Genomic DNA, 27,516 nt, shown 5'->3' with positions numbered 1-27,516 from the left:
TTCTCCAGGCAAACATCCCCATTTTCTTCCATTAAACTTCATATGATATGATCTTGAGGCTCTTCTCCATACTGGTCATCTTTCATATGCTTTTGATCTTTTTGGTGTATTTCCTTAAATATGGCAACCAGGACATAATAGCTGAAGTTGTTGTTCTGATCAGGGCAGAGCACAGAACTATTACTGCTCTGGTCCTGTTCACTATTTTCCCCTAACTTCCATATCACCCACTGGTGGCTCATGTTGAACTTATAGAACAATATGAGTCAACCCCCACCCAGATCTTGTTCATGTGAATTACTGTCTAGCTAAGCAAAGCATTCCCCATTGTATACATATGAAATTGATTTTTTGAACCCAAGTGTAAGACTTTCCATTTCCCCCTATTTGATTTAGGCAGTTTAGGGGCAGCTAGGTGGTACAGTGGATGGGAGTGCTGGGCTTGAAATCAAGAAGACTCATTTTCCAAATCCAGCCTCGGACACTTACTACCTGTGTGACCTTGGGCAAGACACTTAACCCTGTTTGCCTCAGTTTCTTATTTGTAAAATGAACTGGAGAAGGAAATGGCAAGCCACTCTGGTATCTTTGCCAAGAATAGCCCAAATCAGGTCACAGAGAGTTAGACAGGACTGAAAAAACAACAGAACTTAATTTGATTTCACTTTATTCAATTCAGTCCAATGTTCCAGGGCATCAAGATTTTTTTGAATCCTGACTCTTCCATCTAGTGTGTTAGCTATCCTTTCTATCTTTGTATTAGATGAAATTGTGGTAATCATTCCATCTACATCCTTGTGCACGTCACTGAAAACATATTACATTGAACAAAGCTGATTAGATACCTGGATCTCTGCTAGAAACCTGTTTCATGGTTGACATTAATAACTATTCTTTGGGTCCAGTCATTGAATGATTTTTTGTTCCATCTGAATATACTGTTAATCTTGGCTACAAGAATAGTATGAGAAACATGGTCAAAGCTTCTTAAGCATTTTTTTTCATTCGTTTATCTTTCACACAGCTACCAAAGTGATTTTCTTAAAGCAAAGGCTTGACTGTTTCATTCCCATACTCTATAACCTCTAGAAACTCGCTAGGAACTTTTGGGACAGATAAGCTCCTCTGCCATTTAAAGCCTTTCAAAAGTTGACTCTACCCTACCTTCCCAGTCTTCTTATATATTATTCCCCTTCATTCATTCTACTGATCAAACCAACCAACCTTCTTACTGTTCTTCATAATAGAACATTCCATCTCTCCATTCTCCATTTAAAAAAAATTAAAAATATTTTCATTTCGTTAAACATTAAACATTTCCTAATTTCATATAAACATTTTAAAATATTCATTTAATACTTTTTTGAATTCCAAATTCTCTTCCTCCCTATTGCCCCTCCTTCACCAATTGAGAGGATGAGTAATATGATATTGATTATACATTCCACTCTCCTTTTTGATGGCCATCCCCCATGCCTGGAATTTGCTGCCTCTTTACCCCCATCTTTCTGAATCCCTGGTTTCTTTGGAGATTCACCTCTTTCATCTTCTACATAAAGCCTTTTTTGATCCTGATAGCTACTAGTTCCTTCCCCCCAACATAATTACTTTGTATTTGTTATCTCTGCCTATATAGGTACCTGATGTGTCTCCTGATAGAATATAAGTTCCTCAAAGATCAAGACCTATTTAATTTTTGTTTGTTTGTTTTTGCTTTTAGGCAATTGGGGTTAAGTGACTTGCCCAGGGTCACACAGCTAGTAAGTGTCAAGTGTTTGGTTTGAGGCTGGATTTGAACTCAGGTCCTCCTGACTTCAGGCCTATTTAATTTTTGTCTTTGGATGTCCAGTGCTTAGCACAATGCCTGACACATACTAGATGCTTCATAGAAACCTGCTAATTGATGCCTTTATCCATACCAGTCTTCTTAAATTTTTATGAATTATTAAGTGTTATTTCAAATACTACTCAATGATATCCACAATTTTATTTCACTGGATTGAATATTCCTCATCTTTCTACTTAAGGGCTGATCTTTAGAGGAGGCAGCGTAGGGGGTGTGTGTGGGAGGCTATCCATGGTTTTTGTGGCCAGTTCTTCTTTTCACTCTTGTCTCATTTATTTCTCCTTGTCCTCCTTAGGATAGCCATCCCATTTGTGGCAACTTCACAGAATGCTCTATAACCTTAAATGGAGATTGAGCCTGTGCTGTCTATGAACAAAAACAGCAACAGCTACAAACCTGTTAACTGTGGGCTGCAGAATACTTTATTCCTTGGCCAGAAAGGTCTTGTTTTACTGAACCAAAAAATTCTACTTACTCTTCCCTTATCTGATCTCTCGGCAGTTTTTTGCACTTAATAGATTCTAATTTTTTAAAATCAGTTATTTGACTACATTTCTTATCTTTCCTGTTAGTAAACTTTGTATCTATTTTAAAAAAAGGTGGTTGAACTTGTATGCACCTAGTTATTAATGTTTTTTCTCTCCCACTAGAAATGTGAACTAGTCATGAAATATTAAATGAACTTCATGAAGGCCTCTAGCGCTTTGGGCAGCTCTATGAAGGATTCAGACAAAGACATAGACAGGAGTTGCACAGGATGAGAGAAATATGGATATATGTATGTTAATGACAGGGTCAATTACGGCTACTGAATTCTCCCTTCAGGGAATACCTACCTCCAGCCCAACTATTTTATCTTTTTAACCCAAGAAGTACACTGTATGAATTCCTGTGTCCATCTCCTCTTCTCTTATTTAAACATGGTAACCTGTCCAAAATGGGGAGAAACTTTTATAATTCCAGCGGAATGAATTGCCTTCAGGAGGCATTGTGAAAACTGTTTAATAAGTTAATCCTTTTAAAAAAAATGGTATTGATCTTAGTTTCTCCAAAGCAGCAGCAAAAACCCAAACAAAACCCCATCACTAGGCCAGACTGGCTCAGGAATCCCCCTGGGATATTCCATTAATTTCCAAGCTATTCCACAAGGTGTACAAAGTCATTTTAACTGTCTTCCAGGTTCCCCTCTACCTCTCTCCCCTCTGACTCTTTCCCTGCCCAGTCCTTCAGTTCTTGATTGTGGTCACACACAAAGGATTTCACAATGCCCGTAAAACCCCTGAGACTCTGGAGTGGCTTTAAGGGCCAGTTTGTACTATGGTCAAAGTCAGCCTTGCCCTTCTGGTAAGAAGTTGGCACCTGGCCTGTAGTCAGAGCATTCCCTAATTGGGTAAAATAAAGATAGGCTTATTAGGAAATTGGAACACTTCCCCGCAGTTAACAGAGCCAAGATCTGTTTCCACCAAGTGTTTTCCTGATGGCTTGGGAAGAAGTAATTTTCCTAGTGAGGAATTTTCCCCATTTTATTTGCTAGCCCTCAGTCAATGATAAAAAGGTGACACTTCCATACTGAGGCACCTTTGTTTTATCTCCAAGTCAACACAGGCGAGGAACCAGGCAAATTGTAGGTTAAGGTTATGTCCCTAGTTTAGACACTTAAAATTCCTTACAAAGAATCTATTGGTAATGCTGCCCTTTGATTTGAAAATATACCAAATTTAGAGCTGAATTTGAACCTCAGAGGTCACCTAGTACAACTCTCCCTCATTTTGCATGAAGAAAAGGAGAGGTTAATACGTTTGACAGGAAGCAGTAAAGGAGATTTGACTTCAAATCCAGTGCTTTTTTTTTTTTCTCATGATACCAGGCTGTCTGTCTTTCGAACTGAAGTGTGACTTGGAACCTTCATTGGTGACCAGGATCGATGACTGGAAGAAGAGAGTTCAGGAGAAAGTATTAAAAGATTTGAAGGACCTTATGAAACCAGGAAAGGATGGATAGTAGTCATGTGTTTGAGCAAGGAGAAAGGTGATTGTCATCTAGCACTGGTGCCTGGGACATAGTAGGAACTTAATAAATGCTTGTTTGCTTGATTGACAAAAAAGAGAAGCAGAATTGAAGATAAAAATGAAAGTCAAGAAACTGTAGCCCTAGGAGATAAGGGTGGCTAGGCCATAGAGAAACAGTACTTAGCACAGTGCTTGGCACATAGTAGGCATTTAAAAATCAAGAAACAATTGTCTTGGGAGATAAGGGTGGGTAGGCCATAGAGAAACAGTACTTATGGCCCAAGTGCCTAGCACTTAATAAATGTGATTGATTGATCAGATTGAGGGAAAGGGGAACCTCCAGAATTTGACATTATCACTCACACAGTTGGAATGAAGATGAGGTCATCTAGTCCAAATCCCTCATTTGACCATATTTATATAGAGGCAATTGGGAATAAGTGATTTGCCTAGGATCACATAGCTAGTAAGTGACTGGGGCCAGATTTGAACTTGGGTCCATAGTCCAGGTGCCAAATCCCTTTTTAAAGAGAAGAAAACTAAGCAGTGGAGAGATGCAAATGTCTTTAGACCCTTAATAAGCACTCAAAGAACTAAACCAATACCATAGGTGTGTTTGGGGAGGTGGGGATGTTTTTCTTTTTTGAAGTCATTACTCTGCTAACCTGGTTGTTTTTAGACTCAGCCTTACTTGCTGAATCAATGAGAACTCACTTACAGACAACAATTAATGAACCATAAGGATAAGGACAACCATAAGGTAAGGATAGTTGACACAAAAGGGTTAAATGCTAAAAATATTCTGATTGTTAGAGTTACTAAAATGATTAGAAATGTATTCATTCAACCAACATTAAGTGCTTACTTACTGGGTTTCCCTCATTTGAGGTCTTCAGGCAAAGGCTGGGTTGGATGACATTTATGTCCTCTTGTCCTAGCGAGAATGCTTTTTCATGTATATGTTTGGGCTGTTCTAAGTATCAGTACTGAAATCTTCTCCAACTTTGGAATTCCTAGAACTGTCAATGACATTGAGACCTGAGATGTAGAGTTTCAGATTACAGTTAAAAGCCAGAAATTTTTAACCTTAAGAGGTTACCTAGTCTAATCCTCTCACTTTACAGAGAAGGAAACTGAGGACTAGAAAAGATTTATGTGACTTACCTAAAGTTAACACCCCTGGCTTTAGTGGCAAAAGCCAGGAGTTGGATTGAACTCAAGACGTCTTTGAATGCCATCAAATTTTCTCATGTGAATCTTTTAAACTTGATACTTAAGTAATAGGTGTTTTGTTTTGCTGTTTTCTAGCCATCATCAGAAGTGCTTCAAAACCTCAGTTTTATCAGTTACTACAACTACTCACTCAGAAGACTGCTTAGGCAATAGAATATACCTAGGATGGATTTTTATCTTCTGGATGTTTTATGAACTCTGTTGCATGTATTTTTTACTAACTAAATTGTAGGGACTCTTTTCACTTCAAGAGGTCCCTTCAAGCACTACTTTAGACTCTGCTCCTGTCTTTGCCGGATCACTAAAACTCATCTTGACCAGCTGATTTCATCCTGGATCAGTTGTGAGGAAGTGTCTTCTAGTCCTGAGAAACAAGGGCCCTTATGTTTTGACCCATTTCAGAAAAGAATACTAAAGTAGTTCAAATAGAGGAAACCTTTGAATAGGATCTCACTTTATCCTCTCCTTCCTCCCATCCACTTCCACTTCAAACCCAGACCTCCAGATTCCTAATTAGTAGACCAAGGTATTTATGTCATTAGTGAAAATAACAGGAAAACAGCAAAAAACGCTACTCAGGATTTGGCGAAATTATATTTGCCAAATATTTATTTTTTTCTAAAACGCAATATCAAAATCAATTTTAAAAAGGAAAATGTACTTAAATAAAAAAAAACAATCGATATAATACATGGGGGAGGGAACTTAAGCATAAAAAAAGTGTTCTTTATGCACAAACTGAGGCAGTTTAGAGGTTATGGTCAAACTTTTCAGTTCAAAAATTTGGCCAAGGTTGTGTAGTTGCATGTCATGCAATGGCAAAACTGTTCATATTTAATTACTTTTTGCCTTCTACAGGATGAACCTTTAAATGAGTCTTTGTGAAAACAAATTAGAAAAGATCCCACCCGCCCTTATAACTTATGCACAAGAGTTCTGCAGCCGTTCAAGTTTGAGTTTCAACTGAAGCTGTTCTTTCCTCAACAGCTCACTCTCTGTGGACAATTTTTGCTCCTCTGCCTGGATAGATATGATATAAGCTGTGGCCTTTTTGAGGATGACAACTTTGGGTGCCTTCTCATTGTTCTCTAACTCGGGGATCTGGTCTCGCAAGGCGAAGAAGCTTAGCTTCAGTTCGTTTCTCCGCTGGCGCTCTAAGACATTGTGCGTCCTCCTCTTGTCGTTCTCCTCCGTATCTGAAGACCTGGGGCTGGCACATTTTCGGTTGTTGCTAATTTGTTTGAGAATTCTGCCACTGTCCAACTTAATCCTCTTAGCAGAGGGATAGTCTTTCTTTGTGGAGGGGGGTGCAGCATAGTTGTGCTGATGTGTGGGGACGTGACACCTCTTCAAGACTAGGGGGCTGTGGGGAGGTTTACTGTGGCCTCCAGCTGTGTGGGAGCCTGATTCTGATCTTCTCGTAGATGGCTGCCTCTTCTCCACTGTAACAACATCAATCTCTTCCTCATCTTCTTGTTCTTCTTCTGCAAGACAACAAATAGAAATCATCTGGTTAACAATTTCTTCCCAATGACCACACTGAAACAACAAGATGTGAAAGCCCTTTGGTTGAGCTCAAATCCAAAATTAATTCATTATTTGAAAGTGTAATTCTCTATAAATAAGGGAGCATTTAGCCCACAAAGAGAACACAAGGATCATGCCATGGCTTCTAAAGGCTCATTCATCCTCCTCTCTCCCCATTACCTCTTAACTATGATGAATGTTTTTTTAAAGGGTCTGACTGCCCCAGGAAAAGCAGCCAATGTGCAGTATTTGGTAGGTGGACTTTGTGGACACTGCCAAACTTGATAACAGACAAAGAAGGGAGAATGGGGGTAGAGGTAGAGATTAAGGACCAGTGACTCTCAAAAGGGATTTTCAGAAAGGGAAGGCCAAGAATGACAATAGGGGTTACAGCAGAGGCAAGAAAATTACAATTTACCAGAATACGACAATGATGCCAATTCTTACCTAAGACTTAATGAGTCTTTGGACACACCCAAAGCAAAGCATTCTCAGCACCTCCTATTTTAAGGGGACTTTATGAAGCACCCTTTGGGCAGTGCAAATGATAACAGCGACCTCCCTACTTTACGGGAAGTGGAAAAGGGAAAAAAAAAACCTGGCAATTATGGCAAAAGTTCAGAGTGGGGAGGGAAAAAAGACCGGTGTTGGCACTGAACTGCTTTCTCAAGTTTTCGAAATAGGCTGAGAATATCCCAACTTCCCAGCCCATTCAAACTTTAGTCACTTTCACTAGCACCACCCAGACTGCTGCCCCTCCCCCCTTAACCCTTATAATCCTAAAGGTTCAAAGAGGGCAGATTAGTATTGCGGGAAGGGAAAGGGAATAATTTATTAAGACAATAGAAAAGGGTGATTACCTCTCCCCTTTCAGAACCTTCTTTGCTAACCCCAGGATAGTATTTAAAATGCATTAGGGAATTGAATAAACTTGGGGAGGGTTGAAAGATAAGTCAGGTTATCGTGAAATTCCTAAGGAATGGAGGGCAGACCAAAAATGGTCCTGCGAGAAAGGGAGTGTTCAGTTTTACCTAGATCTAACCTTCAAAATTTCTTTTCCCTACAACTTTTTTTTAAAGTGTTATAAGGCCATTGAAGAATGTTAGGGGGTCCATAGGCAGACACTCTCAGGGCCAGTTAATAAGTAGGGTCATCTTAACCGACCCCAGGGCAAATCTAGCTATAACTGGCAAAGGCCATCAGGCCTAGTCCAAGGGAAAAAAAAATAGTTCAGCTTACCAGAGTCGCTGCTGCTGCTGCTGCTGCTACTGCTGCTGCTTGTGGTGGGTGGCGTGTCCTCACAGAGTGCCAGGGGCTCTGGGCTGGACCGGGGGGAGGAGGCCACCGAGGACATCATGGAGGAAGAGGTGGAGGACGAGGAGAAGGAGGAAGAGGAAACCGGGGAGGCACATCGCTTGGGCGAGCTACTTTCACTGAGTGGGTAGGGGAAGACCACGGAGGGGTCAATGCACTCAGAGGCCGCGGTGTGCATGTCTTGCAAGTAGAGGCTGTGCGTTGGGGGCGCGCTGTGCCGGGGGGCCCAAGAGCTGTCTTTTCGAGTCGCCTGGTAGGAGGCAAGCTTTTCAGAAACCAGCTTGGCCGCAGCCGAGAAGCCGCTCCACATGCAGTCATGAATGATGATGGACTTGACGAAGGACTCGTCGTCCGGGTCGCAGATGAAACTCTGGTTGACCATGTCACCCCCGAGCAGCTCAGTCACCATCTCCAGCTGGTCCGCAGTGGAGGGCACGGAGCCGCCTCCTCCTCCGCCCCCACCCCCGCCGCCGGCGGATGAGGACGAGGAGGAGAGGCTGGAGCGCCGGCTCGGAGACAGGGGAGGCGTGGGCAGCAGCTCGAACTTCTTCCAGATATCCTCGCTAGGAGCCGGTGGCTGCAGCTCGCTGTGCTGCTGCTGCTGGTAGAAGTTTTCCTCTTCCTCGAAGTAGAAATAGGGCTGCACCGAATCATAATCGTAGTCGTAGGTTTTGCTAGGGGAGCTGGCACTGAGGGGCATCTTGCCTGCCTGGAGTGGGGAGGGGGCGCACACAAAGGAGGGGGAGAAGCACACAAGGAAGAGAACAAGAGTCCGAGTTAATCTAGGCTCTGCTTCCAAGGAGAGCACAAACCCTCCGCTCCCCAAGGATAAAGTACACACAATGCATGGAATAAAATAAAGCCTCCTCCTCTACAACCCAGCTCACGCACATACACAGCGAGCTGCGCTCTCAGCCAAGTCAGCTGCTCTCCCTCAATTAACCCCGGCTAAGTTTGCGCCAAGATCCAGCGGGTGGCAACAGTTTGCGCCGGGCGCCGCGCGGCCACAATGGTGCGCCCAGCCCCGGGGATTCAGTTCCTAACACTCCAGGAAGGCGAAATCCTCCCCAGTCTCCTTCAGAGGACTAGGGGCGGGGAGTTGGGGGGGGCGGGGGCGGGGATGGGATCCAATAAAACCGTATACGCAAAGTTTTGCGCCACCTGAAGGAAGAAGGAGAAAGGCGCGGCGGGGCTGGCAGCTGCATCTCCGGCCCCCTCCTCCTTCTCTCCCTCCCTCCTTTGCTTTTCTCCTCCTCCTCCCCGCCGCCCCCGGCTAAGGGGCTCCCCTCAGCTCCCTTTCCCATTCCCACTAAAGCTCTCGCCGGCTTCTCCCCTCCTCCTACCCCCGCCGGCGCCTCCTCCTATCCGATCTTCTTCCCCGCCTCCTCACTGCAACCCCCCCCCCCATACCCGCCACCACTAACTAGCCTTTGCCGGCTTCTCTCCCTTTCCCAGCTTTTCACCCAGAGCAGTCTGGGGAGGGGGAGGCCGAGGGAATAAAAAAAAAATTAATAAAAAAGAAAAGAAAAAAAATTGCCATTATGTGGGGTGGTGGTGTCCTTTCTCCCCACCATCCCATGGGGGGTGGTGGTAGTGGGTTAGCAGCTGTTCTGGAAAAGCATTCAGCCCGCTAAGTCTCCCCCCTTCCTCCCAGGTCGAAAAAACAAGGGTGGGGGGAGAAACACGGGGGTGGCGGGATGAAAAGAGTCTGCTGGGAAAGGGATTCACCCGGTTTTTCTCAGAGCAAATGATTTCCAGGAGTTCCTCTCACCATCCAAAAGCCGTCTTTCTCCCCCCACTCCCCCTTCCCGGTTTGTTTTAAATAAGTCTCTGGACACTTTTTTTTTTTAAAAGATTTGACTTCCAACTGCTTAAAAAGAGATAGAGAGGGAGAGGAGGAGGAGGAGGAGGTGGCTGAGTTTTTAAACGTAGTTTTGGATTTGCCGGTCTGGGGAGAGCCGCAGTATCTGTCTGACTGTCAGAAATGCGCTAAGCCCAAATTTAAATACCCTCCTTTCTCCCAGCAAGAGTCAGGCTGCACAAAGCGCTCTCTCTTTTTTTACAAACACACACACACACACACACACACTCTCTCTCTCTCTCTCTCTCTCTCTCTCTCTCTCTCTCTCTCTCTCTCTCTCTCACAGACGCAATATGTAATTCCTAGTAGAAGGCGAAAAGAGCTTTATGCCCAAAGCTATTACTCCCTAACCGGTCCCCTCGAACACCAAAGGCGGGGAAAAAGAGAAAAAAAATAAAGGAAAAAAAGGCGAAAAAAGAGAGGGAAAGAAAAACCGAAAAACGACAGGAATGCCCCAAACTAGCTTGCTTCTTTACATACACAAGAAATGTCCAAATGTCGAGACGATTAGGAATGCAACACACACACACACACACACACACACACACACACACACACACCCGCTACTTCGACTGTCTCCTTCATCTTGACAATTCACCCCAAATCTTGCTTTGGATTTTCCCCGCCACCCCCCGGCTTCAATAGGACCACTCTCCCCAAAGTGTCACCGGAGGAAAGACAAGGGAGAAGGAGAAAATGCACCCCTATTCAAAAAAAAAAAATCAGGCATGGATTTGTCATTAGCGAAATATTTAAAAAAAATTTTAAAAATAGAAATGAAATAGGTTATTGTACTTACCAGGAATTCAGCCAGTCGAGGGGGATTCAAGTCTTCTTCGGGAGGGGTGAATCGCCTTTAGGAAGAGAGGACCGAAGTGTATCAGTACAGAGACAGAATCCACTCTCCTCAGCCGGAGTCTTTCTCCTTCTGTATTGTAAGTTCCAGTGCAAAGTATTCGAGTCTCAATGCAATACAAAGTTTCTTCGTTGCAGCAGTCAGCGGCAGGAGAGGGGAGCGGGCGGGGATAAGAGGGAGGGGTAGAAAAGGGGGGGAGAGAGGCTAGTAGAAAGAGAAGATCCCCCTTCTCACTCTCAGCGATCCCCTCTCTCTTCGCTCCCCTGTCCGTCTCTCCTTTGCTCTCCTATCCTATCCCACTCTCTCGTATTACTGGAGAGACAGTCAGATAAAGCGTCTAAAATCGGGCTTTTTATACCACCAAGGCCAGATTCATCCGCCTATCTTTCCCGCCAAACCCAGGCTTCCCTAGTACGGGAGAGATCCAGGAGGAGGAGCCGGAGCTTCTGCCCCTGTGGCCGTAGCCACTGCAAATAGACCGGGAAAGCTAGGCCCAGTCAGGTCAAGAACGGGAAGAAAGCAGGGGAAGAGCTAGACTGGGGGGCGCCGCTGCAGGCTTGGAGTCCAAGCTGAGAATTGCTGCCAAGGGGTCTTCCGCCCCAGAGACCCTTGCATTATAAAGCAGAGGTGGGCGGGGATTTGCAAGATGGGGATTTTTTTTTCTTCCTCCGCTTTCCTTTTTTTTTTTTTTACACTGCACTGCATTGAACAGAATAGGGGAGGGGCCATTTCACCAGCAGAGTTGAAACGCAGGCTTACCATAAGTAAGCCTCACATAGTATAAAAGGATGGTACTATGGCTATGATTAACGTTTTTTTTTTCATTTTGGTGTAAAGGTGAAAATTCTTCCTCCCTTCTCCCTTTCTTTTCTCTTTCTCCGATTCAGAAACACTTAGGATTTTCCTGTCTTAAATTTCATGCCTCTCATTCATGCTCCAGACTGTCTCCGCAGAACAGCTGAGTTTGAACGATTTGCAAAACACAAAACGTACACAGACACACCATGTACGTCTTATTTTGGGTGTGCAGTTTACTAAGTCTCGGGAAAGGAGAACATTTAGGGAATGACGATAGAAGTGGCATTTAAACGTGGAGGAGGAAGGGAGGAATTAAAATAATATACATTATTGTTCAATCGATGGACTAAGTGCATTGCAATAATGAAAGGAAACGATTCGGCGCCTCCGACCTAGGGAACCCTCTCCAATCGATGGACAGTCTCCCCCGGCATAGCCAGGCTGGAGGCAGCAGATCCTGTCCCCGAGCCTCCAAACCAATCCGGAGGAAGAAGCAACACGAGGCCCGAGGACAAGCTGGAATCCCTGGGGATGGGCACTGGATTTGGGCGGGGGGTGGGTGGGAGGGGAGGAGGTAAGCAGGAACTAGGACTGACCAGGGAGAATATCGACTCCTCAGTTGAAATCTTTCCCTTCCCCCAGCCTCCCACCTAGAAGGAGCTGGTCTCAGCCTCGGGTTTATTTAGGAATTGCAGATTCTATCTGCGCACCACTGCGTTGCGCGAGTCTGACGGTCCAAGCCCCGAGTCTCCCAGGGAAAGGAGGGAAAAGGAAGGCGCACTGGGAGGGTGGGGACGACCAGACCGGACGGATAGTTACGGACACAGCCCCTGTCCAGCAGTCGAATGGTTTGTGGGTACTGCGCTGGGAGGCGGCCCAGGGGTGGGGTAAGAAGGGGTGAGAAGGCAAAACCGTTAACTCTTTTCTTGCCGGAAAAGTCAAAGTACCAATTTCTGATGTTTTCCACCCTGGAACTTTCTTTCACCTTAATATTGTGATTTTGCAAATGCCCCCCATCCTCCCAGCAAAATACATTTCCCCAACATCAAAGGGGCGCCCTTATTTCTTCCTTTTCCACTTAGCTGGGGCTAGGGTTATTTAAATATTGGCTGCATTTCAAGTAGCAATTTCCACTTAATAACCACTTAAATCCCCCCCCCAAAGCCTTAAATCTTTGAAAAGTATACAAAATGGAAGAAGAGGTGGGCGATCGATTATTCATAAAGAATCTGGCAGTAAATAACCATGGGAACATGGGAACCAAGATTAACCAGGACCGACCTTTTTCTTCCGCTCCCTTCACCCCAGGAATTTTTAGCAAACTTTCTCATCCGAAAAGGAAAAGGGATATTTGGGGCCGGGAGTCTATGCACTATAAGCTTTTTATTCCCTAAATTAAACTTATAGATCGGTGTTCAGCTGCTAAATTAATTACTTCCCCTCCCCCCTCCCCCAAAGGAGAGGGCTGTAGTCTGGTTTTAAGAAATGCAAAAGTGACAGTTTGCTGCAGAAACACACCCAGACTATAGGACCTCTTCATGCAAAGAATGCTGCAAAGCATTCTGACTCTGCCTTCTCCCTCCCTCCAGGACTACACCCTCTCTTTCTTGAAGCCAGCGGCGAGCTAACGTGAAGTAATTGTGCCCTCTACTGGCGACAAAGATGACTGCTTTTTAATTCCAACCGGGAGGGGGAGGGGCGGCTGACGCAGGCCTCTCTTCGCTCTTCTGAACCCCTCAGTTGCTGGCTCCTGGGTTAGGGCCGATCCTCCACCCCCTTTATACCTACCTCCTCCAGACAGTATGGGGAGCAGAGGAAGAGAAAGATTAATCGCTAGAGGGAAAAGCAGCTCTGAGACATCCACCCAACTGGATCAGACGTAGTGAAAATGAACCCATCAGTAGTCATCGGCGACGATGTCCATCACTGTGCCCTTAGCAAGGTAGGCAGGTAGGAGATGTGGAAAACGCACGCACGCACGCACGCACGCAAGGCGCTTCAGGGACAGCTGTTTGGCCTGAACTTGTCTTACGCATTCGACCTGCCAAGGGAACATCACCTTCCACGCATCCAGGACAACAATGGAGAGAGACGTCCCCCTTCTCACCAAATCCCCCCAACAAACCTCCCAAAGCCCCCCTCCCCCAAAGCAACCCCCCCACCCCAGCCACTATAGTTCTGTCCTGGTTTCCTTTTTCTTACTGCCAGTTCACCCCCCCCCCAACTCCCCAGCCCCTGTCTTCAAGGTGTTTTCAGTTGTAAGGCCATCTAAACCATCCTCTTCATTTTATATATGAATAAACTGATGCCCAGGGAGACTTGCTTAGGATCGTTCAAGTAAGAGGTGTCCATGGCAGGATTTGAATTTAGGTTAGATTGACTGTGGGACCTGCACCCTATTTACAGAACTAATCTACCACATTAGATAAAGTGGTAGACACGAAGTCAGAAAGACCTTATTTCAAATCCTGTTTCAGACACTAGTGGGTGTAACCGAGGTCAAATCCCTTCACTGTTGTTATCTGCCTCAGTTTCCTTCTCCATAAAATGTGGACACTTACCTCCCAGAGTTGTGAAGATTAAATGAGATAATATTTTTAAAGCACTGTACTGCCTTGACTCTCCTAAGGGATGAATGTCTTAGGAAAACTCTTAGCTCTGACTCCTATTAGCTGCAACTGGGGGTTATCTATTGAACTCAGAAGCTTTGATTCTTCATTTAGATAATGGGTATAGTAATACTTAGGCTCACTGTTTTAGAAAGTTTTGAGGAAGGTGCTTCCATAGTCTTAAAGTGAATATAAATGTGAATTATTACTACTGTTGAAACAGTTGTGAATTTGTAAAGGCTCAGAGTAAATTTGTTACCACTTAAGTACATGTATATTGCTGTATTTTAAAGGTGTTATGTGAGGGGAAGATAAGGGTCTGCTTATTACTTAAGAAGAGCCACTTAATTTGAAGAATTCAATAGTGTGGGATCTGGGAGGAAGAGGAAGGTATATGTGGAGGTTAGTGGGAAGAAGGATGTAAGTTTGGTTAACGCTCAGTAGTCAGTGGTAAGCTCATCAGAAAACTAAAATTTTGTATTTCACAGTGGCCAAAGCCAATGTAGCTCTCCATACTGGTATCAGTCAGTCAGCTAGTCAATAAGCCAGTCAGCACCTACTGAGGATACAAAGAAAGGCAAAAGAGTCCAAGGGAGTCACAGTGTTTGGGGACAGACAACATGAAAACAACATACAGGATATGTCGAAGAAGGTCTTGAAGAGAGGGCACTAGCATTAAGAATCAGCAACATCTTGTAGAAGGTAGGATTTACTCTAGGACTTGAAGGAAGCCAGGAAGGTTGGAATATGGAGATGAGGAGGGAAAGAATTCCAGGCATGAGGAGTCAGCCAATAAAAATGCCCCAGAATTGGGAGATGGAGTATTTTGTTCAAGACACAGCAGGAAGGCCATTGTCACTGGACTGGGAGAGGCCCTTAGGATAAGTAAGGTATATCAAGACTTAGCAAGGTAGGAGGGGCCAACTTATGAAGGGCTTTGAATGCCAAGCAGAGGATTTTGTATTTGATCATGGAGGTGATTGGCAGCCATTGGAGTTTATTGAGAGAGAGAGAGAGAGAGAGAGAGAGAGAGAGAGAGAGAGAGAGAGAGAGAGAGAGAGTGTGTGTGTGTGATGTTGTCTGACCAGGTCATTCTAGGGCTATAGGATTTAGAGCTGGAAGAAACCTTAGAGCTCATCTAATCCAACCCTATCGTTTCATAGAGGAGCAAATGGAGGGCTTGAGAAGTGAAATTGTTTGTCCTAGATCACAGTAAATAGCAGAAACAGAATTTGAACTCAGGTTCCCCAAATTCAGTGGGCTTGCCACACTATCTATCACAGTAACTTGGCATTTTCAACCGTGTCACAATCACACAAACACACATACAAATAAAATCTGCTTTGAAGATTTTAAAAAAATGAAGATGGCAACATAGCTGAGTAATTAGTAACCACAGTCTTTATGTTCTAGTTTCAGCCTTCATCCCAATAGTGGTTTTAGAAGTCAGTCACCCGTCATGAAACATGGACAGGATGTTAGGTTTCCCACATGTATGAGAAGACCTGATCCCATTTGTTCATGGGGGTCCTAATATCATTGCCAGCAGCATCTGAGTACTTGCGAGCCTTTGGAAGACAGAAAGTGGAGCAATGATCAGAACTTTGGCTTTGGAGTTATAGGACCTGAGTTCTAACTGAAGCTCTGCTGTTTATTGCCTGTGTGATATTGGGCAAAACACTCTCTGACCTCAGCTTCTTCATCTATAAAATGGTCCAGTGGAAAGATATAGCATCAGAGGACCCGAGTTCAGATGCTGTTTGATCCACCAGATTACTTTTATGAATTTAGCTAAGGCAGTTTCTCCCCCAGGGCCTCCAGTTCCTTATTTGTTAAATCAGAGGCTTGGACTAGATGACCCCTGCTAAGTTCCCTTTCAGCTCCAAATACTGTGAAATCTAGAGGCTGACCTTTGCTGTTATTTATAGGGTTAAGACTAAGGTAAACAGCCGAACTGTATTACTTCGTGGGAAGAGAACACTTTGTCCCCACTGAGTACATTCTTACCTCCACTGTCTTAGAAATAATCATTTATCCATACAACAGTCAATGTGGAAAGAACCTTGGACTTGGGAATCAGAAGGCTTGGGTTTCAGTTCTGGATCTAGAACTCTAAGCAGGTAACTTACCTTCTCCAAGAGAGGAATTTCTTCCACCAATGGGAGTCCACACTTTCTCTTGCAATTTATAGTCTTAGAGAGTTGTCTAGAACACTGAACCTTGCCCAGGTTGCAGGACCAGGCCCTGTGCTAACAAGAAATTTCTTCACATTCCCATTTTACAGAGGAGGAAAACAGAGTCCCAGAGAAAGGTAATGACTTGCTTTAGTTGAAGGAAGTCAGGAAGGTCAGAAGACAGATGAGAAGGGAGAGATTCCAGGTGTCGGGGTACAGCTAGTGAAAATGCCTAGAGTTGGAAGGTGGGGTATCAGTAAGGAGACCAAGTAGAAGAACCTAATCTAAAGCCTAAATCCTCTGACTCCTGATTCAGTGCTCTATTCATTACATCAACCTGCCAGCTTGGGGGTTGGTAGTGTAGGGGGGGAATGTTTAGGGTAAGGGGGAGGGAGGAGGGAAAGCATAGTCTTTAATGATTTTTTTTATTGCTAGCATACTATATGAATAAAAGAACCCAAAAAACCTACTTTCCCCCCCGAAAAGTCAGCAAATGCTGTGGGTTAGGAAAAAAAAACCCCAACCTAACCCAAACCAAATACCTGGGGATCCTGCTTTTCTCAAGTTATATATTAAGTATATTCAGTATCCTTTCTCACCCATCCGCTTCCAAGGCGAAATGCCTAGCCAATCTTTTTCTCTGGAAGCAGCATCTTTTCTCCTCTCATTCTTGGCATTCCCCTCCTTTTATTTCCCAGTCTCCCATTGCAATCTTGCCTTACTTTGTAGCCAGCAGGGTGGACAAATGGCTCCTTTGTTTAACTTCTTCAAAGGCTTGGTTTATTGTTAGCTAAGTGCCAAACTTCAGCAAATCACAGTTGCATCCACACTTCAGTTCCCTGACCAATTTTCCCTCCAGCTCATTTTGGTAGCATCTGCCCTAGGACAACAGCCCCTTATTGACCTAAGGGAGGCTAAGAAGTTTTCCTTGGGGAGACCCTCTATTCTGGAGCTTAAACATTCCATTTGGACGATAATTTTAAAAACCTGGCTCTTTTGTTTTTCTGTGGGAGCCAGGAGTTCACTCCTGGTCCTATCTTTCCTCCCTTTCAAAGCTGCACTTCTGGGAAACTCATTGCCTCCACTTGCCATCCATCCACTCTTTACCCCCTGCAATTTGTCTTGCATTCTATTCTATCAGAAGTCATTCATATGATTTTAATGACAAATTTCAGCAGCCCAGGCTTCGTTTTCATTCTCCTTGACCTCTCTGCTGTACCTAAAACTATTGATCACCCTCTCTTCCCTTGGCTCTTGGGACACTGTCCTTTCCTGGTTTCCTCCTACTTCTCAGTCTGTTCCCTGCCCCCACCCCCTTTCCTTTGCTAGTCCCACTTTCTTCTTTCTCACTAAGTGTGGGTGTTCCCCAAGGTTCATTTCTCAGTCGTCTGTTTTTCCTCTCCTTTTCAATCTTTCCATTCACTTCAATAAATATGAAGTGGCTTCTCATGCAAGGCTCTGTACTAGGCAACAGGGATACAGAGATGGAATAGAATGCCCTTTCATTTGTTGATCTCATCCATTTTCTCAGTTTTAATCATCATGTCTATTCAGACAACTCCCACATTTATACCCTCCAGGACCTCTCTTCTAAACTCCTAATACACATTTTCACTTGTTAATTCTATATCTCCACTTAAATGTTCCACTGTGTCCTTAATCTGAAATAATTTAAAATTGCATCTTTCCCCCACAATCTAGGTCTTGAGGTTGGAAGGGACTTTCATGGTCATAAAGTGTAACTCAATCCTAAACAAGATGTCTCCCTACAGCTAACCAGACATTGTCATCCAATCTTTGCTTGAGAACTTCCCACAATGGAGATCTCATTTCTTCCCAAGGCATCCCATTCCACTTTTAATTAACTCCAACTATCATGCCTCCATGAAATCTTCTCTGTTCCATGTTAAATATCTTTACTTCATTTCATTGAACTCAGCCTCTTTTTAAGGCCTGTTAGAGACTTTAGAAACCATCCCATCTAACTCGAATTTTGCTTGTGTGTTTATTGAAATCCCAAGACAGACTTAGCACAAAGTCACATAGGTTGTAAATGGCAGAGCTGAGACTCCAACCTAGGTGCAACGGTGTCCAAATCCAGTGTTTTTGATGCCATAACTTAGTGCCTTTCCTGGGGCATGTGTGGAACCCATCCAAGCCTTTCCAAGGTCTCTTGCTGCCTCTATAGTTAGTAATAACTAGCACTGATACAGAGCTTTAAGGTTTGCAAAGTGCTTTGCAAATATCATCTCATTTAATCCTCACAACAACCCTGTAAAGTGGATGCTGTTATTATACTCATTTTATGTATTGGGAGACTGAGGCACATGGAAGTTAAGAGAGGCAGCTAGGTGGCACAGTAGAGAGAGTGCTGGTCCTGAAGTCAGGAACAATCCAGCCTCAGATGCTTACTAACCATGTGACGCAGGGCAAGTCATTTAGCCTCTGCCTCAGTTTTCTCATCTGTATGTAAAATGGAGATGATGATAATAGCACCTACTTCTCAGGATTGTTTTGAGTCACAAAAAAAAAAAGGCCCATGGAACAGGTATACTTAGTCAAGCCAAACAAATCCATTCAGTGACCAGGATTGAAAGTATACCTCTTTCTTTACCCTGAATCCATCGCCTCTGTTTGTCAGGAGATGGGCAATCATGGGTTTTCTGGAGTCATGGTTTGTCACCCATCGCTTGCAGTTCTCCAAGTCTTTCAAAATTATTTTTCTATACAATGTTGTTTTCTTTTGCATAAATTGTTCTGGTTTTGCTCACTTCACTTTGTATCAGTTCAGGATTATCTGAAATGATCTCTTTCATATTTTCTTAAGGCACAACAATATTCTATTACAACCTGTTTAGGATTAGGAAGGGATGACCTTGAAAAACTGCTGATCTTTGTTCAGTAATGAACTGTTCTGATGTTTTATTTTTTTAATTTTTTTAAATTTTTGTTTTTTTTTTCCTTTTGGCTAGGCAATGGGGTTAAGTGACTTGCCCAGGGTCACACAGCTAGTATGTGTTATGTGTCTGAGGCCGGATTTGAACTCAGGTCCTCCTGACTCCAGGGTGGGTGCTCTATCCACTGCGCTACCTCGCTGCCCCTGTTCTGATGTTTTAAAAAAATGTGATATTTGTAAAGCACTTAGAGCAGTGGCTGGTACATAGTAAGTGTTGTATAAATGCTATTATTATTATTATTATTATTATTATTATTATTATTATTATTATTATTATTATTATGTGACTTGCCCCTAGCCATAGTTAGTATCTGAGGCAGGATTTGAACTCAGGTCTTCCTGACTCCAGCATTTTATGAACAGCTCTACCTTCTCAATGGAAATAACCAGGGGCAGCTAGGTGGCGAAGTCAGGAGGACCTGAGTTCAAATCTGGCCTCAGACCAAACACTTGACACTTACTAGCTGTGTAACCCTGGGCAAGTCACTTAACCCCAATTGCCTAAAAAAAAAAATTTCAATGGAAATAACCACTATGGGTTAGGATCTAGGGAATTAAAGAAGTTTAACAGGTATGGGAAGTCATTGAAGTATCTGTAGGAAAGAAGACCAAGATTATTTAAAAGAGACTAGAGCCATATTTGGTATCTTGGTTCCTAGAAGGAATTGAGAAGTATAGAGGGAGGTCTCACCCTGAGTAATGGAAGAGATGGATCTACTCAGTAGCAAAGTCATAGAATTATAGGTCTGGAAGGGACCTTAGAACACCTCTGGTTCATCTCCTTCCTTTCACAACTATGGAACCCAAGGTCCAGATTACTGAAGCAACTTGACTGATACCTTCTTCTCTTCAAAAGACTAAAGTCATGGAGACTGCCTTCTTCGAATCTCACTGCATTCAGCTCATGCGGTTGTTGTCTCTTTGGACATCTCAGTTTCTGTCCATCTCTAGTAGGGTAGCATCACTCTCTCTGTCATCCAGGCCCAGGCACTTGGAATCACCCTGGACTGTTCTACTCCTCTATGTCTAGTCAATCATCAAATCCTGCCATATCCATCCTTGACTTCCTACTCTCACTGCTACCACCCAATTCCAGGCTGTCACGCTTAGATTTTGTTTTTCATTAGTCTAAATCAGGTGTGGGGAATCTGCAGCCTTGAGGCCACATGTGGCCCTCTAGGTCCTCAAGTGTGGCCCTTGGACTGAATCCAAATGGGGGCTACACTTGAGGACCTAGAGGGCCACATGTGGCCTTGAGGCCTCAGGTTTCCCACTCCTGGACTCTAACTAGTCTCACTTGGCTCCAGTGCTGATATCTGTCCTTGCTCAGTTCCATTCTATAGATAGATGTCATGCTAATGTCTCAAGTAATAATGATGATAATAATAATGATAATATCTAACACTTACATGGCACTTACTACGTGCCACTGCTTTTTACATTACCTCTTTGCTCAAAAAATCTTCAGAGGCTCCCCATTGTTTGCAAAGCTAAGTGAACACAATCTGGCTTGTTTCATCTCCCACATATCCCTAATACTGCCCCTTTATCATGCCCAAATAGCTATATTTATTGTTCCCTGAATGGTTCATGGGCATTTTCTGGCTCTGTCTCTTTGTTGATGCTATTCCCCTTTCCCATGTGTCCTCCTCTCCTGTCCACTTAGTGCAATTCATTTCTTTCTTCAAAGCTTGGCTTCTCTGAAGCCTTTCCTGACCATTCCAGAAAAGCTATGGTAATCTTTCCCTTCCCCTGAAACCTGGCTAGCACTAACTTTCTAAACCATTAATTTGGCCCTACGAATCCTGCCAGCAGCACAGTACAGTTGTTTACTTATCTCTCTGTATTTGTCCTGTATCCCCACCTAAATCGTAAGCCCTTTGAGGTCAGGGGTCATACTTTATGCCTTTTTGTGCTTTTTTACCCTGGAGGTGGTTGATAAGTATCTAATTTTGAAAATGACAATGCTTTTAGCATTCTAGAATGAGGAAATACTTGGCAAAATTCTGGACATTCCCATAGCTCTAGTAAGAAACACCTAGCATTATTATTATTAGTAGTAATAAAGATTTTAATGTTTAACATAGGAGAAATACTTTTCTACTGGTAGTAAAATTAATAGTAATAATTAGTGCCACACATGTAGAATTTTAATATCTAAAAGCAAATATAATGGTTCCAAAGAAGAGATATGGAAAAGATACCTTTCCCACTTCCTCCCACTCTTTTACAATACTGTCCATGGATGTAGAAGATTGAATATCTTTAAAAAAAATTTTTAATTTATTTTTAGCTTATTGTATAAGACAAATATTTCTAAAACATAGCATAATAAAAAAATGATTGCACATGAAATAGCAGATATATTATGTATAGCTTGCTATTCCTTTTAAATATATAGTCAAGTTATCATGTAAATTTTTTTCAATTTTTTTTCTTCCCTACCCCCAGATGGCTACCATTAGCCCATTATATGTGTGTGTGTGTATACATATATATATATATATACATATATACACACACATTATATATATTTCTATACATACTTCTATCCATCAATTCTTTCTCTAGATACAGGTAGTATTTTCCTTCATATGTCCTTTGTAGTTAATTTGGTACTTATAATAATCAAAATGACTTATTCACTTAAAGCTGTTCCAAAAACAATATTGCTGTTACTGTATACAGTATACAGGTTCTGGTTTTGGTATATATTGAATCAGTTCAGGTGATTTTTTTTCTCTTATTTTTTCTTTTGAAACCAATTCTTTGTTATACTGTAAGGAAGAATACAGGGGGAAAGTTAGTCAATGTGGAAACAAAAGATATTAACAAAAATTCATTAAAAAAAAAAGCAAATGCAAACTTTTAAAAAGCAGCAGATCCTTTCCTTCAGAGCCTTATAATTCTGCTCAAGAGTACTATACCCTGTTCGTTCTCCCAGAAAAATAAAAATATAATTTCTACTTCTTCTGAGTAGTCTTATCCCTGTGAGTCCTGTTGCCATTAGTGACAGTCTCAACTCCTCCCTTCTCATCCTGTTTGATTCTTGTCTTTCCACTAAAATTTAAGAGTTGCCTGGAGCTTAAACCCTAGTGCTGGATGCTTTGTATTTCCTTCTTTCTAATTACAAAGGGATTGAAAATAGTCCCTTTTTAATCCACACACACACACACACACACACACACACACACACACACACACACACACACAGAGACTATCGATTGCTAGATTTTCCTGTGAAATGATGGAATTAAAAATTACTTACTCTCATCCACAACACACTCTCTTGCCCTTTTCCCAGTGGCTAAAGCTAATGAGGCAGCTGTCAAGGGTTATCTGCACAGGTAAAAAGACTAGGCCTTTACTTTCAAAGTGCTAACTAGAGCTGATTTATCTTTTCTGGGAAGCTCAGTAGGTTAGGTTACCACTTTAAGTTGGTGTTAGCGAGTGAACTTCTCTTCTGACTCTTGGCAGGGGGCTTGAATAAGTTTTCTCTAAGTTGAGACAGTGGAGGGAAATACTCATAGAATCACTTCTTTCCTTAGTGCTCTCTTCCCCTCCCATGGCTTCACAGGTTGATAGGATCATAGCAATAGTTTAGGGGTGGAAAGGACTTTAGAGGTCATGTCATCCAATTGTCTTTGCTCTTAGGAACCCTTAGTTCTCTTCAAGGTTCAAGGTTCAGCCCTAATGACACCTTCTACAACAGGCTTTTGTTGATTTCCATTTTGTATATATTTTGTAGAAAAGTCATATTCTGATGCTTGATTAAGATATGGAGGTGACCTTGTATTCTTGAAAGTGATGCCAGTGGAGGTAATCTATCAATCAATCAATCAGCATTTATTAAGCTCCTATTATGTGCCAGCCACTGTGCTAAGGATCTGGGGATACACAAAGAGGTAAAAAACAGTTCCTGCCCTCAAGGAGTTTAACATCAAATGGGAATATAAGCTCTGGCAGTTTCTACCATGCTGAAAAGGTTTTGAGTGTGGTCCAGGAATCTGCTTTTCAAGGACTAGACCAGCTCATCTCAGAGAGCCACATAATCAGTAGGTGGCCACCTTTTATTGAAACCCAGGACAGCACCTTGAATTGAATTGAATTTTCCTGAATCAATCCATCTATCCATCAATCAATCAATCAATCAATCACAAAATCACAGATGCTGAGAGTTAAGGGAATTCTGTAGCCACAGAATCCAACCCCCTAAAGGAAGGCATCCTTCTCACTGTAACAGATCCAACAAGTAGTCATCTAGTCTCTGCTAAGGACCTCCATGGAAGGAGATCCTACCACCGCTTGAGGAAGGCCATTCCTCTTCTGGACAACTAATTATCAGGAAATTTTTCCTGACTCTGTAATTGGGAAAAATGAGGAGGGGGTTGAATGAGGTTATGGCCCTGCTAGCTTTGAAATCCTTTATATTATTCTTCTACTCATCCTTTGTATCAAGTGGATCATTCTGTGTATAAATCCCACGTTGAGCATTTTTTCAGAAGTCCTTATGAATCTCTTTGCATGCTGCCTCTAGACTCATGAGAGGTCCATGGAAAAATTTCAGGGGTCCCTGAAATTGAATGGGGGGAAATTACATTTTTATTTGTACTAACTTCTAAATAAATTGAGCATTTTCTTCAATTATGGATGTTCTCAGCAAACATTATTTTGAGAAGGGGTTCGTAGGTTTTACTAGAATGCCAAAGGGGTCTATACTCAAACTAACATTTATTAAGCATCTGTTGTGTGCTGGGTACTGTATTAGGTGCTAGGAAAGATAGAAAGGTAAGCAAGCCTCAGGTAGAAGAACTCTGCCCTCTTGACACCCACACAAATAATGACATTATAAATGAAAACAGGTCAAATGAAAGAAAAGTTCAATTAAGTGCCTTCCTATGGTCTTCATCTTGGTATTCAAAGTTGCTTAACAGAAACTTTGCAGGTTGTACTGTGGGGGAGTTAGTGGAATCTGGGAACTGCCCCCAGGATGCCACAGGCCCAACAAAGAATTTTTTTAAAAAGTTGGTTTAGTAACAGGCAAAGGGGGAATTCCAGGGATAAATAATAATTTATGCATGGAATGCCATCTGCTTCCTTGGTGAATTATTAGTGCATAATTGTAGGCGTATTTTTTCTGCAGATCCAGTGCCATTCACCTTTACACTTCTTCTAAAGCAATTCTATTAACACCTCACTGGACCCCTGTGTTTAGGTGGGAGATGGTTGGAGGTGGAGGGCACAGACACATAAGGTGTGCTGGTTGCTTGGGCTGCAGAGAGTATTCCATTAAAGCAAAATAATTCATTATAATATGGTGGAAGATTAAATGCTAAGTAAGAACATATTGAAACTGTGGCCAGTATTTCCAAGTGTGGTCATGGAAATTAGTTTTAAAAAAAGTTTCATTTTAGATGAAAAAAATATGACAAATTAGACTTGTTCTTTGACTTTTTTTTGTCTTAAAGTAATACTAGTATTAGAATAGGAGCTCAGGAGAGATTCTTTCATTCCCTCCCTACCTACTGTCTGCTGACAATTGTATGCATCATTTTCCCTAGCCTACCACTCCTCCCTACCTCATCCCTTTGCTGCTTCGAATGGGCTTTCAGAGTGCAATGGGACAAACTTGGGGCCAAATTTGCCAAGAGGCTTGGGACGTATTTTTGGGAAAATGCAAACTTTTCTGGTGAATTTTTCAGCCCTTTCACAACCTGGTCCTAATCTATCTCTTTAGCTTCATTGTGCATTACTCCTCTTCCCTGCCATCAAGCCACACTGGCTTTCTCTTTGTTCCTTACACATGACACACCATCTCCAATCTCCTTGCCTTTTCCCATGACTGGAGTGCACCCCCTCCTTTCCTTCATAGAATCCTTCTTCCTTCAAGAAGCAAGTCTAGCCCAACCTTTTGTATAAATCCTTTCCTGATCCCCTCAAATGCTGTTGTTCTCCCTCTCAAACTACCTTGTAATTTAACTTTGTATTTATTTTCTGTGTGTATATATACATATACACATATACATATATATACATATATACACACATACATATACACATAAATAAATGCATACACATGTCATATGTAGATACATGCATATTATATGCAGTACATGCATATATGCAATATGTATATGTATATACATTTATACTTAAACACATATTCATGCATGCTTGTTGTCAGAATGTAAGCTCCTAGAGAATAAGGAGTAGTTCTTTCTTTGTATGTATTTCTTCAGATGGTTGAGTTAAAAATTTTTTAATAGTATTTTATTTTTCCAATTATATGTAAAGACAATTTTTAACATTCATTTTTACAAGATTTTGAGTTCTAAATTTTTCTCCTTCCCTCTCCCCCCTCCCCTCTTCCTAAAAAGGTAAGTAATTTGACATAGGTTATATATGTGCAATCATGTAAAACATATTTCCATAATAGTCATGTTGTAAAAGAAGTAACAGAACAAAAGGAAAAAAAATATGAAAAAAATGAAGTGAAAATAATATTCTTCAATCTGCATCCAGAGTCCATCAGTTCTTTCTCAGGATGGATAGCATTTGCCATCAAGAATCCTTTGTAATTATCTTGGATCATTATATTGCTGAAAAGAGCTAAGTCATTCATAGTTGATGACCATACTGTGTATAATGTTCTCTGGGTTCTGCTTGTTTCACTTTGTATTAGTTCATATAAGTCTTTCCAGGTTTTTCTGAAATCTTCCTGCTTATCATTTCCATTATATTCATACACCACAACTTGTCCAGCCATTCCCCAGTTGATGAGCATCCCCTCAATTTCCAATTTTTTGCCACTACAGAAAGAGCTGTAACACTCCATCTGGGCCACCTGTCCAATGGGGCACTCAACGGTTGCAAGGTTGGTTTCAAGAGAGTAGCTATTGTCCTTATAGTTTCCAGGGTGGTCTGTGGATTTGCACTCTTACAAGTTGCTTCCCTTTTCTATTCACCCATTAGACATAATTCTGTTCTTTTAAAGGCATTTACTAAGATGTCCTAGTAAGAACGGTGACTGTAAATCATGTTCTTCCAGAAACTTGGGGTGCATTCCACCACAAGTGCATTCAGCGCCCATGGGAAGAGTGGGCAAGACTTTAGAGTACAATGGCATTAAGGTAGTTATGCAGGAAGCACATTTGGCCAAGGTATCATTAACTCTCTGGTGCTCTAGGGCCTACATGAGGACTTAGATGATTAAGAAGAGTTATGCCTTGAATCTATGGCCAGCTCTGTTATCTGATGCTGGGTGTTATATTCTTTTGAAACTGCTTCAGTTCTCAAGTGGTTGACCCACCTGTCTGATCAGAGAGCACATGTTTCTCCTCCCTCAACTGTGCCTTAAACTGATAGTCATATTGCTGTGCTAGGGGCTTCCCACTGGTTGAATGCTGTTGTTCAGTTATTTCAGTCGTGTTTGACTCTTTGTGACCCCTATTTGGAGTTTTCTTGGCAAAGACACTGAAATGGTTGGCCATTGCCTTCTCCAACTCATTTTACAGATGAGGAAGCTGAGGCAAACAGGGTTAAGTGACTTGCCTTGGGTCACACAGCTAGTAAGTGTTTGAGGTCAGATTTGAACTCATGAAGATGAGTCTTCCTCACTCTAGGCCCTGTACTCTATCCACTGTGCCACCAGTTGAATAACTTTGCTTCAAAGCACCATTGCTGATGGTGAAGTAGTAGGGGGAAAGAGGAGAGAAAAACCTACTCTTCCTTCTAGCCATTTGGCACACTCTATAACCTTCATTCACATCTTGCTGACTCACCCTCAAACTGTTAGATTGTGCCCAATCTTTTGTCCAGCCAATGGCCAGACTCCCCTTTCTAATTCAAGCTAGGAATTTGTTAAAAATTTTAACTGGGTGACAAGGCATGGTAAAATCTTTTAGAATTAGTTTAATACCTTATTATCTGCTCTTTTCTTCCTGTGATTGCATTTTGGTGTTTCTGGGCTGGGGGGAGGGAAGTAAATAAGTACATTTTATATACACACAGCAAAATTTTGGGGTGGGAAATAGGTAGGGCCCTAGAAACTAGAAGAACCAGGACAGGCCTGGTATATGAGGTGGCCTTCAAATTGAACCTGGAATGAAGCGAGGAATTCTACAAAGCAAAGGTAGGAAGCCTGGGACCAGCCTCGGCAAAGGCATGCAGAGTTGGAAAATAGAAGGTTGTGCATCAGAAACAGCAAGTAAGATAGCGTGGCTGGAGTGTAGAGTGTGTGTGAAAAGGAATAACAGGCAACAAACATGGAATAAAAGCATGGATCCAATTTTCTGGGGTTTCTGATGCTAAGCAGAAGAGTTTAAATTTTAATC

The 27,516-nt window shown here is 42.4% G+C and overlaps 1 protein-coding gene across 1 annotated transcript; it reads right to left on the bottom strand.

The window, feature by feature from the left end:
* Window positions 1-5,663: 5,663 nt before the first annotated feature.
* MYC (MYC proto-oncogene, bHLH transcription factor) lies at window positions 5,664-11,241 on the bottom strand. Its single transcript, XM_020997913.2, has 3 exons — window positions 10,590-11,241; window positions 7,855-8,638; window positions 5,664-6,572 (listed from the first exon to the last, which is right to left on the bottom strand). The coding sequence occupies exons 2-3, from the start codon at window positions 8,627-8,629 to the stop codon at window positions 6,010-6,012; spliced, it is 1,338 nt and encodes a 445-aa protein (XP_020853572.1). The 5' UTR covers window positions 8,630-8,638; window positions 10,590-11,241; the 3' UTR covers window positions 5,664-6,009.
* Between the last annotated feature and the right edge of the window lie 16,275 nt (window positions 11,242-27,516).

Source organism: Phascolarctos cinereus, unplaced genomic scaffold (assembly GCF_003287225.1).
Source record: "Phascolarctos cinereus isolate Bilbo 61053 unplaced genomic scaffold, phaCin_HiC Scaffold_4;HRSCAF=312, whole genome shotgun sequence".
NCBI lineage: Eukaryota > Metazoa > Chordata > Mammalia > Diprotodontia > Phascolarctidae > Phascolarctos > Phascolarctos cinereus.
Note: the sequence above shows the minus strand (reverse complement) of the source record. Positions and strands in the feature narration are given on the sequence as shown.

Coding starts and splice junctions, on each gene's coding strand:
- MYC (XM_020997913.2), bottom strand. CDS start 8,629: ATGCCCCTCAGTGCCAGCTCCCCTAGCAAAACCTACGACTACGATTAT. Junction 6,573..7,854: donor CAGCAGCAGCAGCGACTCTG/GTAAGCTGAACT, acceptor GTTGTCTTGCAG/AAGAAGAACAAGAAGATGAG.